At 36.8% G+C, this 14,096-nt stretch overlaps 1 protein-coding gene across 1 annotated transcript; it reads right to left on the minus strand.

Annotated features, from left to right (window-relative positions):
- Nucleotides 1-863: 863 nt before the first annotated feature.
- On the minus strand, nucleotides 864-12,477 carry LOC144653007 (E3 ubiquitin-protein ligase MARCHF8-like). The gene is made up of 3 exons (XM_078512902.1): nucleotides 12,198-12,477; nucleotides 5,924-6,238; nucleotides 864-4,342 (listed from the first exon to the last, which is right to left on the minus strand). The coding sequence occupies exons 1-3, from the start codon at nucleotides 12,288-12,290 to the stop codon at nucleotides 4,028-4,030; spliced, it is 723 nt and encodes a 240-aa protein (XP_078369028.1). The 5' UTR covers nucleotides 12,291-12,477; the 3' UTR covers nucleotides 864-4,027.
- Nucleotides 12,478-14,096: the final 1,619 nt, after the last annotated feature.

The following is a 14,096-nucleotide window of genomic DNA, read 5'->3' on the forward strand; positions in this document are numbered from 1 at the left end:
TTACATTCGCCGGTACCCATTTATACACCTGGGTGGAGAGAGGCACTACAGGTACACTCTTTTTTTTTTTATAAGAATACAGTTTTTCCGACCCAGGCTGAATATTCTTATTTTTCTGCCGATTTTAGGCTGAAAATATTCTTATGAACATTCTTAGAAAATACCGTTTGACATTTCCGTTTTAGCAAGTATTGGGTAATCAACTACAACAACAACAATTTATTGAGGTATTTCCATAAAAAAATACATGGCATTACCTACTTACACTTGAGAAATTTCAAAGATATATAACATAGCATCAGAAACAAAACAAAAATGCGATTTTATCATTTGGAAAATAAAGTTTCATGTCTAAGAGACATTGCTTGAAAAAAACAATTAGGGTGTCCAGATCTGTATCGTGTTACATTGTGCACATGTACCATTACTTTTCTTTGCAGCCTGGCCGTTTCGGCTTTAAAAAAAGCATTCCTCACAGAGATAAAATGAAAATACCTGATTTTGTTTCAACTAAAACTATTATTCTTTTCCAAAATCTCAGCCTCGGGTTTATTCTTAAAATATTCTTAAAAATTCGCAAATTTCAGCCTCGATATTCTTATGAACTAGATTCTTATAAAATAAAAAGAGTGTATGGGAGTGAAGTATCTTGCCCAAGAACACAACACAGTGACCCCGGCCAGGGCTCGAACCCGGACCGCTCGATCCGGAGTCCGGCTTGATAACCATTAGGCCATCGCGTCTCCCTCAACAGTTAACATTCACTTTATTTTCCTCTGGGGTTTGCTCTCGTTTGTCGCCAAATGTACTTTGGTTTACGGCGATAATTAACGACAACCAACAAACAAATAACCTGAAACAAATTAGAACCAACAGTCACTTTATTTCGACTTATATTTACATTTCTACTTGAGGAAGTTGGATCGGCTACAAGATACAAAAATAACTCGAAGAAATGTAATATTTACAACCTTGACATTTACGTTCAATAATTATAATACGTTGTAATTCAAATACAGATTACATGTACGACTTGCTTATACATTGTACGTTGCCATAGAAACCAAACATCTCTCCCAATCCCTTGAGGTCCCATACTGATGACCCAACTCTACAAAGATCATTGTGATTGGTTGTTACCTGCACATGACCAATTTTAACGAAAGTAACAGCCAATTACAGACTACAGTGGATGGAGGGAGGGGTGGTCTTTAAATTTTTATCTTTTTAATATTTTCTACGTTTTTGTTGCTTTTTTTTTATTAAAAACGAGAGTTAGTTTATCAGTATGGAATTTTTCAAATCAAATTTAAGTCACCTCCACTCACAACGGGTATGGAATGAAAACCTCACAAGAGATGTTTGCTTTCTCAGACTAGCTAAATAAGTAGACTGGTTTTGAAGTAATTTAACTTAACACTGAGATGCAAAACCCAAGGGTATTTCTGTCGTTTAAGTCCAGTATTGTCTAAAAAAATTACTAATAAAAGCATGAATCCTTTTAGCCCTGGGGATGAATAGAAGCTTTTTAGGATATCTGGACAAAGTAAAGAAGTCAATTTTCGAGAGTAAAGGACACTAGTTTGATTGAGATATCAAATTCTCTAAAACAACCTATGTACAGATTCACAAAGGAGAATTCTGATGTTACACCCAGAGCTGAAAGATGTAAGACTGACCAAGATTACTGTATTTCTTCCGAATTTTACTGTAGCTACAATAGTTACTTAGTTAATTAATTGATTTTAATTTATTTAGTTATTTTGTTTAAATAAAGTTGTAATGTGCAGTTCCGGGAAAAATCCATACCACCTCATGGAAGGTCATTGGAAATTCTAAAGGCCGGGGTGGGGGGCCTCTAAGGCCAAAACTTTTAAATGAAAGTATGGGGCTTAACTGGAATTTTCGAAGGTGGGTGGGGGGGGGGAGGGTTCAAACCAAAAAAAAATTCATGGGAGGGGTATGGAAATTTTATGGAACAACGCAATTTAGTTAGAACAGCGTTTTTGAATACAACATCAATACATATTCAGCCAAGCAGGCTATGAAAGCAAAAACATTGAACACCAAACTAAAACTTGAACTATGAAAAAGTAAGTAAAATTAAAGGCTTTCACAAACAGGTGAGATGTGTTGAACTTTTACGTCCATTGTTAGGCCTATCCAGCAGGCTGGCTTATTTCAATCTACAGCATAATCTTTTGTGATTTTTCATAAACGACTACAACATTGGCTCCATTATTAGACTTAATTGCACTCAACTCAACACCACTATCCATTCAACCACACGCCAATCAGGTTGCACTAAAACCAACCCATCACAAAACTTGATGGATTCATCCATATTAACTAATCAAATACAGTTTCAGATACGACCCGGTTTCAAAGTGTTTACATGAAACATATCCTAGCAAGCGCTGCACTCTGTGCGAGGTTTGTCATGTTTACTCTTTGCGATGCAGTCAATTTGTGGCAAAACACTTGACCGTTTTCAAATCGATGTCTTTTTGCCGTTTACACGGCTAATGAAACCATATCGTTTTGAAAACGCTCCACTTTTGAGAGCGTTTTCAAAATGATCCGGTTTCAGTTGTGTCTCTATCGGTGCCAAAGCGATGCAGTTACAAATTAAACCGCATCCTTGTAAACACCATTTTCATGAGGATGAGTAAACATGAAAAACCAGAACAAGTGATACTTTTCAACTCTGTTTTCCCCTACACAAGCCTCCTACACCATCACCTCCTGTGTGTTGGTTTGACTTTCTATGGGAGGGGTCATGTCAACCTACACTAAGTTGTCACAACTCAGTAGCAACACCCCCCCCCCACACACACACACACACACACCCTCCATGGAAATACATGACAAAAATCACCCATAATTATAAGCATCTTGCCATCATGGCCAACCAGAGTTTCTTTCAGTTTCTTTTACTTTGTACATGACCTGACTTCATGCAACAACCCTCCGACCATCAAGAATGAATAAAATCTAATATTTGTCTTCACAACATCAAACAGGTACTGGTCATACATAGTAAGGAGATTTTTGGATTTACTGGCATAGTTAGTTACACACTTTTAAGTATTACAACACGAAATGCATGTATGATAACCAAAAAAAAAACATGTGACAATTTGCGATGATGTTCAAAAGGTTTAAAATATATAAGCCATGTTTGGCTTACCGGTAATTCTATTTTGGTTAAGTTTTCTTCTAAAAAAATTGTCTAAACAAGGCTGAATGCTAGACCTGTATCTATCATGCCAAGTTAATTTTTCTTCCATTTTTTTCTTTTCAGAAATAAGCTCCTTCTGGGGCCTATGCTGTACAACTTAATTGTTGTATTATTGCAGAATTAAAGTTGGCTTGTTGTGTTTCTTACTCCTCAAATTACACAAAATTAAGATATCTCAGATATCCACTTAAGATTCTAGCTCCTTTTTTTTTTTGCTAAGTTTACATGTACTTTGTACTACAATTCGTACAGGCTTCCAAGCCCAAACTACGTTAAAATTAAAAAGCAAATTCTTGATAACTTGCTGGGAGAGCTCACACTTGCAACTTATACTTTAACTAAAATTTCACACTTACTGTCAGTCACTTGAACTGGACATGCTACTTTAATGCATGATTGATCTGTTATGTACTTAAAACTACCATGCTATTAATTTCATGCATTGCTTTGCACTTGCAACAAGGGTCATAACAACCCTTGTTAAGATAAGCCTTTTAAGACCACTACCAATTTAAGGAGACTGCAGCCCCTTTGTAGTTTAGGGCACTTATTGTATAGGAAACATGACCAATATCATTGTGAGCTTAACTAGCTATAGGGACATATGTAGTGCTTTGGTCCAGAAATCTGCCATTAAAAGACAGACACGAAATGACAGCATGGGGATACCAAAATGGCCCCTCGTCCACTGAGCAGCACTGAGAAACAGCAAGAATCTGCATAAAGCAGAAATGCCATTACATGCTTAGTACTGAAACATCTATTTAAAGTGAAGAGGGGCCATGATTAAATATTCTCTGGGCCTTCTTGTGGAACATCCTTGACTAAGATAATACGATTAAATGCTCTGAGACGTTTCCAGAGCTGTACATACACTTTACACTGTACGTACATGAAGACCAAACCGCCTGTGAATCCAATAGCTACAACCACTAGCTTGGTCCAGAAAGGCCAGTCTAACTGCCCCTCCCTGATTTCCTCTGCAGTTCGCTCTATTAGAACCCACAATGACCACACCACACATGTGATAGCGATCACATGAAATGACACAGAACACAGGATCTTACGGCGCTCACTTCTTGTCATGTCCAGAGCTTTCCACTAAAAGAAACAAGGCAAGCATTGAGCAAATGGCAAACGGCTTTCAAAAAAGGACAACTTGGCTAGGGTCCCAAAACTCATAGATTTTGCTATTAACACCAATGCACATGCAATGAAAGATGGCAAGTTTGGCTCAGTGCTTCTTGGCTTCAGCTTTCTTTAATTGTTTTAACTGGCTTATTTTAAATTTATAGTTTTTCCTACATTTTGCTGCCCAATGGTTCTTACAACGAAACTGTTTTTACAAATAACTTTTTTGAAGTTCTTTAAGATTCTGAAAATTCAGGGAAAACCCCTGAACCTCCAATCTTCTTCAGACAGGTTTGTTTAGTCTTTGTAAGCCCTTTAATAAATTCTTTATTGACCAATTTTTAATTCAAGATGATGGAATATTGGCCTCCTTTTTCTTGTACTCACGTGCCTAACAACTGGGTCTCAATCCATAAACAAGCCGAAAAAGTACTTGGCCAATATCCTGCCACCTTGACCTTGTGCTTGGTCAAAAAATTACTATCAAAATCACTAGAGCACTAAAATGAATTTGCTAAATTTTATCTGGTGTAGCCTCAATGTAAATTTAAAAAAATTATCGCAAGGACACTATTTTTTAATTATGAAAGCCAACAAAAAGCTTCGTGATTTTCGGAAACTTTCTACTGCAAAACAGCATGGAACACTTTAAAATTAAACCTGCTTTTCTTTAAGGTTGAATACATTTCATGAGTTTTCTGACCCTGTTACCTCAATAGTGTTATTTTTGTTCTAACAAATTCTAAAAAAAATGACATGGCCATGGAATGACCGTTAAAAATCACATAAACGCTAACAAGACACTTGCAAACACGAACTACATGACAATTTTTTCAGATCATGTGTTACATGTAAGAATCCTACCGCTTCGAGTTCAAATTTCTTACGGCAGATTTAGCACTCTAGAGGTTTTGATAGTACTGTATGTCCAGAGTAGCGCTAAACCAAGAACTCTTTTCCACAAGCTCTGTAAGATTTTGACCATGACAGAAATAAAAAACGGTAGAACTGGTTCCATTATTCATCCACTATGGACAATTAATTGTAACTGCAAATGGGCTCTCCAATGCTTATGCAGGGCATCAAATTGCACCTAAATAATTGCTTTCTATCTTTGCTCTTTGTTTTGTATTGAAGTTTACAAGGCAAAATGGCTCAGCTCGAGATGTTTAAATCCATAGATGAAGTCAAAAACATCGCCAAACGACTGTGAAACATCGTGTAGTCTTCGATGCATACGTAGCATGTGCCCCTATTTTGATACGGTCAGCTGTGTCCTTTGGTATTTCATGTAATGTCACCAAAAGTCTTCCCAGTTCTTTTGCACAAAAAGTCATTCGAGATTGAAATAAATGCAAATGTGATGAAAATAATTTATTTTAAAGGGTCTATCTAGTAAAATGACAGAATGAGAAGTGTTTTACTTCTTTTTTAAAAAACAAATGGCAACCAAATATACAGTGTACCATTTTGGTATATTATTTAGGAGCCAAGTGGCTACTGGGAAAAAAGTTAATTTTACGCCCTATTGTGCAGTTTGCATACCCTTACCTTTGTGATAGGCTTCATCTTGGATTCCATGCGAAACTCATATTTACACAGTTCACATTTCTTAGTGTCTGAGCTCTTAATCCATCTCTGAAGACAGCTCTGATGTACATACTGCAAAGAGCCAGCACACACGCAAGGAGAAATCAGAGGCTGGTCTGGTTCTGCCTCACAGTGGCATATTCTACAGATTTCCATTGAAGATGTCATTGAAGTCATTGATATGCTCTTCTTGGCTGGTGTTTTAGGCTTGTCGTTGCTGTTTTCCGTGGTTGGTGTTGTTGTCACTTGCCCGTCTGAAGTTTTTGGTTTGGAATTCTGTGAGTTATAAAATATAAAGTATGTAAAATAATCAGCAAATTTTATGATCATTCATATCCTTAAAATTAATTCACCAAAAGGGATTTAAATAAAAAAGCATACTGGAATTGCAAGATACCTATCCAACTAATTTTAACTATGGAACTACATGTACTCTTAACAACTACTTTCATCTCAAGTTATTTTTTCATTGACTCAAAAGAACTTCATGTATCTTAGTTCTTCATGTTCAGCACTCCATACAAAAATAACTGTGCAAATATTAAGTAAAATAATAATTGTAGAAACGTTACCCGTAAAATTCCCAAGCTCCAGGATTATAACACCTTTCAACTATTTTATTCACCTAAATTCCTATGAACAATACTATTTTTTTCTAAATTTGATGCGCAATTCTTTCAGCCAATTCTTTCCTAGCTAGAAAAATCGATCCCTATTAATTTTATGTAATAAAATAATAAAAAATGCCATTCAGTTAAGGTCCACAGAGATGTGTGTAGCTGCATTTGAAATTTGCCAGTCCCTGATTGTTCAAAGGTGGATATAACGCTATCCACTGGATAAATCACTATCCAGTGATACATGTTAACAGAGCTAAACCAACCCTCCAAGTTTATTTTTTTCCTTAGTGGCCATTTGGCCTACTACTCAAGTTTTGGTCGCCAGTGAAAAATTTTAGTCGCCATATTAAGCTGATCCTTTCAATCATTCCTCTCAATTTTAGTCGCCAGGCTGGCGACCTTGGTTCAAATTTAGTCGCCAGCTGCAAAATTTTAGTCGCCATGGCGACTAAAATGGTTTTAACTTGGAGGGTTGTAAACTGTAATATCCACTGGATAATGAATTATCTGTTGGATAACATTATCCACCCTAGGCTGATTAACTGGGCCCAGAGTGAAAGGGTTAAATAAATTTTCACTGCTTTGTATGAAAGTTAGAAAAGGAGTTTTCTTCTTGTTTTGAGCTAATTCTTTTCGAGGAAATAAATCAATTCTGCACTTACAAGATAGAAGGAACTTAGTATTACATTGTGCATCCTTACTGCACATAATTTTATGTTTGATTAACGTGCACACACAAACAAAATGGTAGCTTTTTCTCTAACTAAAGCGGCTTGGCCCATGAGGGAGATAAATTGATGTTTTCTCGTAAAGCATGGTAACTTATATTTTTATTGCATAAGTTAGTTGCACTAATTGTCCTCTTTGAGTTAGAAAATTTAAAAAAATGTTCAGAAGGAAAAAGAGATATGGCTGAAAGCATGCACAAAACTGTTACTCAAGGAAGCGACCTTAAAAACAATGACACGAGGAACGTTTTGATTCAATGTTGTTTGGATGTGTGATTTTTACCCAAAAGTTATAATTATTACATTGTTTCTTATGCTAGGGACTTTCTACCTATCAAGTTTTTTAATAAGTAATTACTTTAATGAAGTTTGCTTTCAGCTACCGTAAAATATAATATGGACCAAATATTAAACTTGCGTGATTAATACCAAAACGGGCATAAATGGGGTGAGATTCGCCCATCATATTTCTTTTGTGAGCATGGCAACATCTTTTTCATTGTATTTTCGAAACAGTTCTTGGTAGGGAACATTCAGGTAAAGTTTCAAAAATTGTTCAACAACTTTTATTTCTGAGGAATCACTATCACCTTAACTTTGATGAATGCTTTTCGTGCAATTTTTGGAATTTGAAATAACTTTTGTTGCCCTCTAACAAAATTGAATCTATATAGGTCCCTGGCAGGGAACAGATTTTCAAAATACTGCAGTTGTCATTGAAGTGTCATTTCTCAGCAACTTCAACACATTAGCGATAGCTGTCTGATACTACTTGAAATGTAAGAATATAATTGAAGAGCGGCGGGAATAAACGGCCCCTGGACTTTCTGACTAAATCGAACATTATCGAAACAGCTCCAAATTGCGCATGCAGGTTTGTTTACGTGTGCTTAACAATGTCCTGTCTTTCATTTCACTGGTCTTTGTTTCGTTTTTGAAAAATTACACATGCAAAAAGACAAGGTTTTTGCTCGCGCGGCTTCTTTTGTCTTTTCTTTTACAAACGATAAACAAAGGAAACCTTTTGTTTCTCAAAACGATGAAGTCAGCTAAAGTTTTGGGATTACAGGCCTAGCCCAAACCCCTTAGCTTAACCCTAGCGAAAAAAGCTTAACCCTTAACCCCAAGGGTTAGGGTTAGGGTCTGACGCTAGGGTTTCATTTCAAATTTAGGGTTAAAAAGCTAAACCCAAGTTTAAGGGTTAGGGTTAGCGTTAGCGTTTCAAGCGGCTAGCTTTCACTGCAGTCTGCTTGCGGTTAGCTTCTTTTTGTTGTTTCGGGCAAGACTATTGCAATCTGTTACCGTTAGCTGTAATTTTGAGGTGAAAGTGAAATAAAGACTGATTGTTGATTGAATACGTTTGCTCGTGTTGTCACATTATACTAGTTTTGCTTTCAGTTAAGTGCCGCCGGCTTGCTCTCACTTCTATCTCCACTCCTTACATCATCACACATCTACAAAATCCCGCGAAAACAAGATAAACTAAGGCACGAATCGATTGATTGATTGATTTATTGATTGATGAATATTTAATGAGGCACAAAAAAGAATTTTTTAAAGTCTAAAACCAGGTCACTTCTCGGCAACTTTGTCGCGGCAGAACCCAAGCGGACCCTGTAAAACTCGCGTTGACGAAGTTCCCGGCAAGAAACCTCTTGTTTTAGGCCTTCTATGCGGCCAGGCTCAAACTACCTTGTTTGCAACGTTTTTTCCGAAGCGCTAAACAGCGCTGTTGTACAAAACAAAGGCAGAAACATCACTCAGTTCTTCGAGCGATGCTGTAAACTTACGGGTATTCAGACTTAATGATGTCCTTCAACCACCTGGCAGCCGCAATCGAGCTAAAACTATAAACTTTTCCGTTTTACTTTCACAGACACGCCATTTCGCTTAATTCAAACTCTTCCGCCTCTAACATGTGACCTTACGTCACAATGCAGTATCCAGTCCTACGCTACTCAAATCAACAAAAGACATGCGCAGCGAGTCAATGATGCTTGTTAAATGGTTTCTCGTCTTCCGTAGACGCTTAGAAAACCCTACAGGGAAAGATGTACACGCGATGCGTTGGAAAACTCAGACTGCTAGCTGACTGGGAGCACGTAAGCTTGCAAAATGCCTTTTTTTTGCATACATAATTTCTGAAAAACGAAGAAAAGACCAGCCGAATGCAACACAGGACAGTGTTTAGCACATGTAAACAAACCTGCATGCGCAATTTGGAGCTGTTTCGATAATGTTCGATTTAGTAAGAAAGTCCAGGGGCCGTTTATTCCCGCCGCTCTTCAATTATTTGCAGTTCAGAGAATACACTGTACTTCTGATTGCATTGTGCCTTGAGCACAGGTGGAGTTTTTAACATGCAAATATTATGGGATTATGGAAAAGATTCAAGGATAATCCACAGAGTAAAAGTTCTACTTCTAATTGTGCTAAAATTTACTGTATAAAATGCATTCAGAAAAGAAAAAAAAAACAATGAACATTGTATTACTGCAGTGTTCTATAACAGCAACACTTTTAAAGACAATTCAAATTGAAATGCAAAAAAAAAATCATTGAATGCTTGGGGCTGGGTTGTATTATTTTACCAGGAACCGAGCAGATAATTTTCTCAAGTATAGGAATATATTTTAACAATCTATGTGTAATATTGTACATTGAAGAAAACCATAGCTTACTGTGAGTGCTTCATCTTAATCAAGGATCATTTCTTGCATCTCATAAAATTGTATCATTAATATAGAGGTTGGTAGAGGATTTATTTTATGATCTGTGAAAGGCCTTGTTTTTCTTTCCATGAATTGTGAAATGGCTATTTCTTTTCTTGTGAAATGTACATGATTCGGTTACATAGCTGTGAACTGTGGATTGCCTTTTTTTTCAGGAGAATTGCAAAATGACTTTTTTTCTCACGAAATGTGACTGCACACCATGATTCTTTCTTCCTTCCAAAAAAAACATCCAGTAAATGTTTAAAAACAGGACTATGTGCGGGAAATTGTGTGACCAGTGCATGACCGTGACTGATCGCCATTTTGGGCCCCACGTCACTCTACACCAATAGGTGATTTAACACCTTTTATTTTGTTTCATGAAATGGCAGACTTATTTTGCGTGAAACGTGAAATGGTCATTTTATTTTTTTGTGAAACATGATCTATTGTAGACCCCCCTTTACGACCCTCAACAGTCCAAGAGGTACTGTACATGTACAAGCTGAAGGTATACATGTAACAAAACTGAGTATGGAGTTAGTACTAACAAGGGAAATTCTTAAATGAATTTGCAGGTGAAGTCCTAAAGACACCTCAAGAGTTATGACACTGGAAAATACTGGACTTATAATATTAATGTCCACCCTAATTCAATTGAATTTGATTGACATCCATGATTTATTTTTTACCACGTTTATATTTGACTAAGTTGCCAAAATCGAAATTTGGATGAGACCTCGGTTGAGACAGAATTAAATTTTGTTTTCAGTGACTTTTGGTGAAAAATTTTAACAAGTTTTGACCAGGCTGGACAAGTGCCAAATTAAAGAGCACGTGAAATACTTGGGAGCCTGAGGTGTGAAATAATTATCTAAAACGTAGCTGATAAAAATATATTTTTTCGTAGTCAAGAAAAAACAAAACAGCATAATTGTCACAGATATAAAAGAGATATTGTTCTTCATTTTTATGTTGCAACAGCAATGTTTGCTACAGATCATGTTTGTAACAATTTGATAGCAAAATTATACAAGACCAGCTCTGGGTTTGCAGTTTATAATTAATTGACTGAACCTCTGTGTTCCAAAGTGCAAACAAAGTGCTATGATCTCTGGATGAATCTGGGAATACGTAACACTTCGTGATTCAACTTCGAACTTTACTCACAATAACAACAACCCAAGCGCAGGGGGGAGAAAGATACTCTACAGGTACACGTATGTACATGTACGTGTTCTAAACTCGTCAACAACAACTAAATACAGCTTTAGAGTAACATATAAGGTAGTGAAAAAGTTCAGGTTTACAAGAAGCACGATGTATTGAGCACTGTAATTATAAATAATGAAGGAAAACCCCAAAGATATTACCCACACGAAAGACAGTCGTGTCGAAACAAATCGCTACAAATTTAAAGTTTTCAGACTTGTAGTCTCAAGATTATTATGATCGCCTTCTACCAAAACATTTGCGACTGAAATAGCGCACGTCAGTTTTTGCGATGTAATTAGAAGCTTTAGAAGACGGCGTTTAAAGCTAATCATCCCCATTCTGAGATTTTCTGAAGCTACGAAATCATTTACTTTTTTCCTGAAAATCGCCCGGAAACTTGGTGCGAGACTGTCTAAGCTCATTTCTACACGAACTTTCTGTGAAATTCGGTCGTCCACGGAAGACGTTCTTGTCAAAGGATATAGCAACCACGACGGAAAGAATATTACTTTTGCTTTGACACGAGCAAAATAAGAACAAGGAAAAAAATCAGAGGGCTTTATATGTAAAAACAAACGAAGGTCGAAGAAACTAATTTTAATAACGCTCGTAGCTTGCTGTGAAAAATAAATTGTGCCATGTACATGTAGTTTAACTTTAAATAAGTGAAACAACGAGACTACTTCAGCTGAAAGTGAAATTCGCACTGTCTGGTAATATGCACCTTAATCCATGTGCTCCTAATGAAAAGCAATTTTTATAGTAATGGCTGCGAAAACGCCATTTTCCAGCATATTCTTTGGAAATTTAATCGTGCTATCTGTAGTGTCCTACTAGATAAACAAATGCCAAACGCGTAAAAAGGTCGAGGCAAATTTTGGCCGCTGAAAATCTGACAATCCGCCTTTCCAAACTCGATTTAATATCTAAAGCTGCGTTTTAATTAAGGTGAACTTACTTTTCTATCCTTGTTGTTCGTCTGTTGAAGAGTCACTGGGTTCACGACTATCTGCTGTACGGGCATCGTTTTCGGGTCTCGGAACACCAACATTGAACGTTCAGTTCAACCTTCCCTTCACCCAAGACACCATAAATTTCTTCGCCTGCACTCCATTGAACCTACAGCTCTTTTTTGTTGCGAAATAAAGCGTAGAACCTAGAAGGAGAAGCGTATACAGAACAGTAGAGTCTACGACGACTTAGGTGAAACAAGATGGCGGATATGTGGAACCCAAGAAAAGCTGTCAGGAGCGACTGAAATAACATTGTGACGTCGAGTAATATCTGCGACCTGATTGGTCAATTTGCTGATATGTTTAGAAATGAGATTCGGCTCAGCATTCGAGCCAACGCAAACAGGGAAAATATTTGACGAACATCCTGTCTGCAAAGCTTGAGACACGCTTTTAATATTCAAAGGCTGCCAAGCTTGACAAATCTGTCTCTGTGAGATGTTCTTGTTGCTCAGAACGCTCAAATTTTCGCAACAATCGAGATTTGTCGATGGAAAGTTCGATTCGTTTATCGTGACCGTCCGTTGAATACGCCTCGATATTGCACCTGTTCGGACCTTTTCCGTAATATTTCAAAGGTCCTGTCAATTTCAAAGCCTTTGACCGACAATTTTCAATAATTTTAATATCTCGCAGTCTCATTCATTTTTTCACCTATCGATACAAAGGAAAAATTGAAAACAAAAACAAAACAAAACTTTGCAATTCAATCGAACAGGAAAAGTTTTTACGACTTCTGAAATCGGCTCGAAATCATTAAGAGTAATAATAACAAATACGTATTCATACCTAAAATTATTATAAAATATGGATTCAATTTCACTGCGCACCATGCTTGTCAGTTTGAAAAAACATTTTAAACACGGAAATTGTATTTGGTTTTAAGTGAGAGCCAAGCATGATGCAGCATAGTATAATTAGTTGCGATATTGTACATGTAGTGCAGTGCATGTCTAAACTATTCCCTCCCGACCCCTTACAGAGTCGAAAAACAGAAGAATTTATAATATCACGGAAAACTAAATATAAGCCATTCAAATATAAGCCATTCTGAGCAATTGCTGGGCTATAAAAATTAACATTACACACAGAGATAAACAGAAATTGTTTTGCATGTCCTGCGAAAGCGAAAATGCAATTGCAGACGAACAGGAACAATATATAAATGTTTGACAAAGCCAGCACAAAACACAATGTTTTGTGGTTTAGTGGTTTAGCGTATTCACACTAAAAAAAGTTAACCGTGAATTCAATTAAGTTTTCCTCGGCCTTTGGGAAATACTTAACTCTACAAACAAAGAGAACTAAAGCCTAAACTCCGCACTGAGGGTTAAAGTAACACCCCACTTAGCGTTTGATTATGAAAATTGTGAAATTAATAAACCTCGGCAGGCGTTTCATAAAACAATTTTAAACCACGTTTGAAACAAATTTGAAACAATTTAAACCTTGCATGGTTCTTTTATATGGTCCGTGGCAAACCAAACGAGTACAAGAGAAGGAAAGGGTCGTCTTTAATTCTTTTTCTTTAATTCTAGAAAGTTAGATAACCGCTAGTGGCTATTTGGAGCCAATTACGTGTTTTTATTCCAATCTTGTAGCTCTCTTTCATCGTTTTACCGTAATAAATTGAACAGGCGCCGGAAAAATTTGATTTTCACCAGGGGTTAGCACTTGAAATTAACAATCAGCCAAGTTTTTCCCATTTACTCATACTTTCAAGACAACATGATAAAGAGATTCCTTTGGATGTCGTTTGCATACTAATTAGAAACTGAAAGGCATTCAGCCCACTTTCACGCCCACAGCTTGTCTAACGACTTTTTAAAACGCTTCTTTGCAAA

The sequence above is a fragment of the Oculina patagonica genome, chromosome 5, assembly GCF_052425735.1.
Source record: "Oculina patagonica isolate OP01 chromosome 5, crgOcupat, whole genome shotgun sequence".
Taxonomy (NCBI): Eukaryota; Metazoa; Cnidaria; class Anthozoa; order Scleractinia; family Oculinidae; genus Oculina; species Oculina patagonica.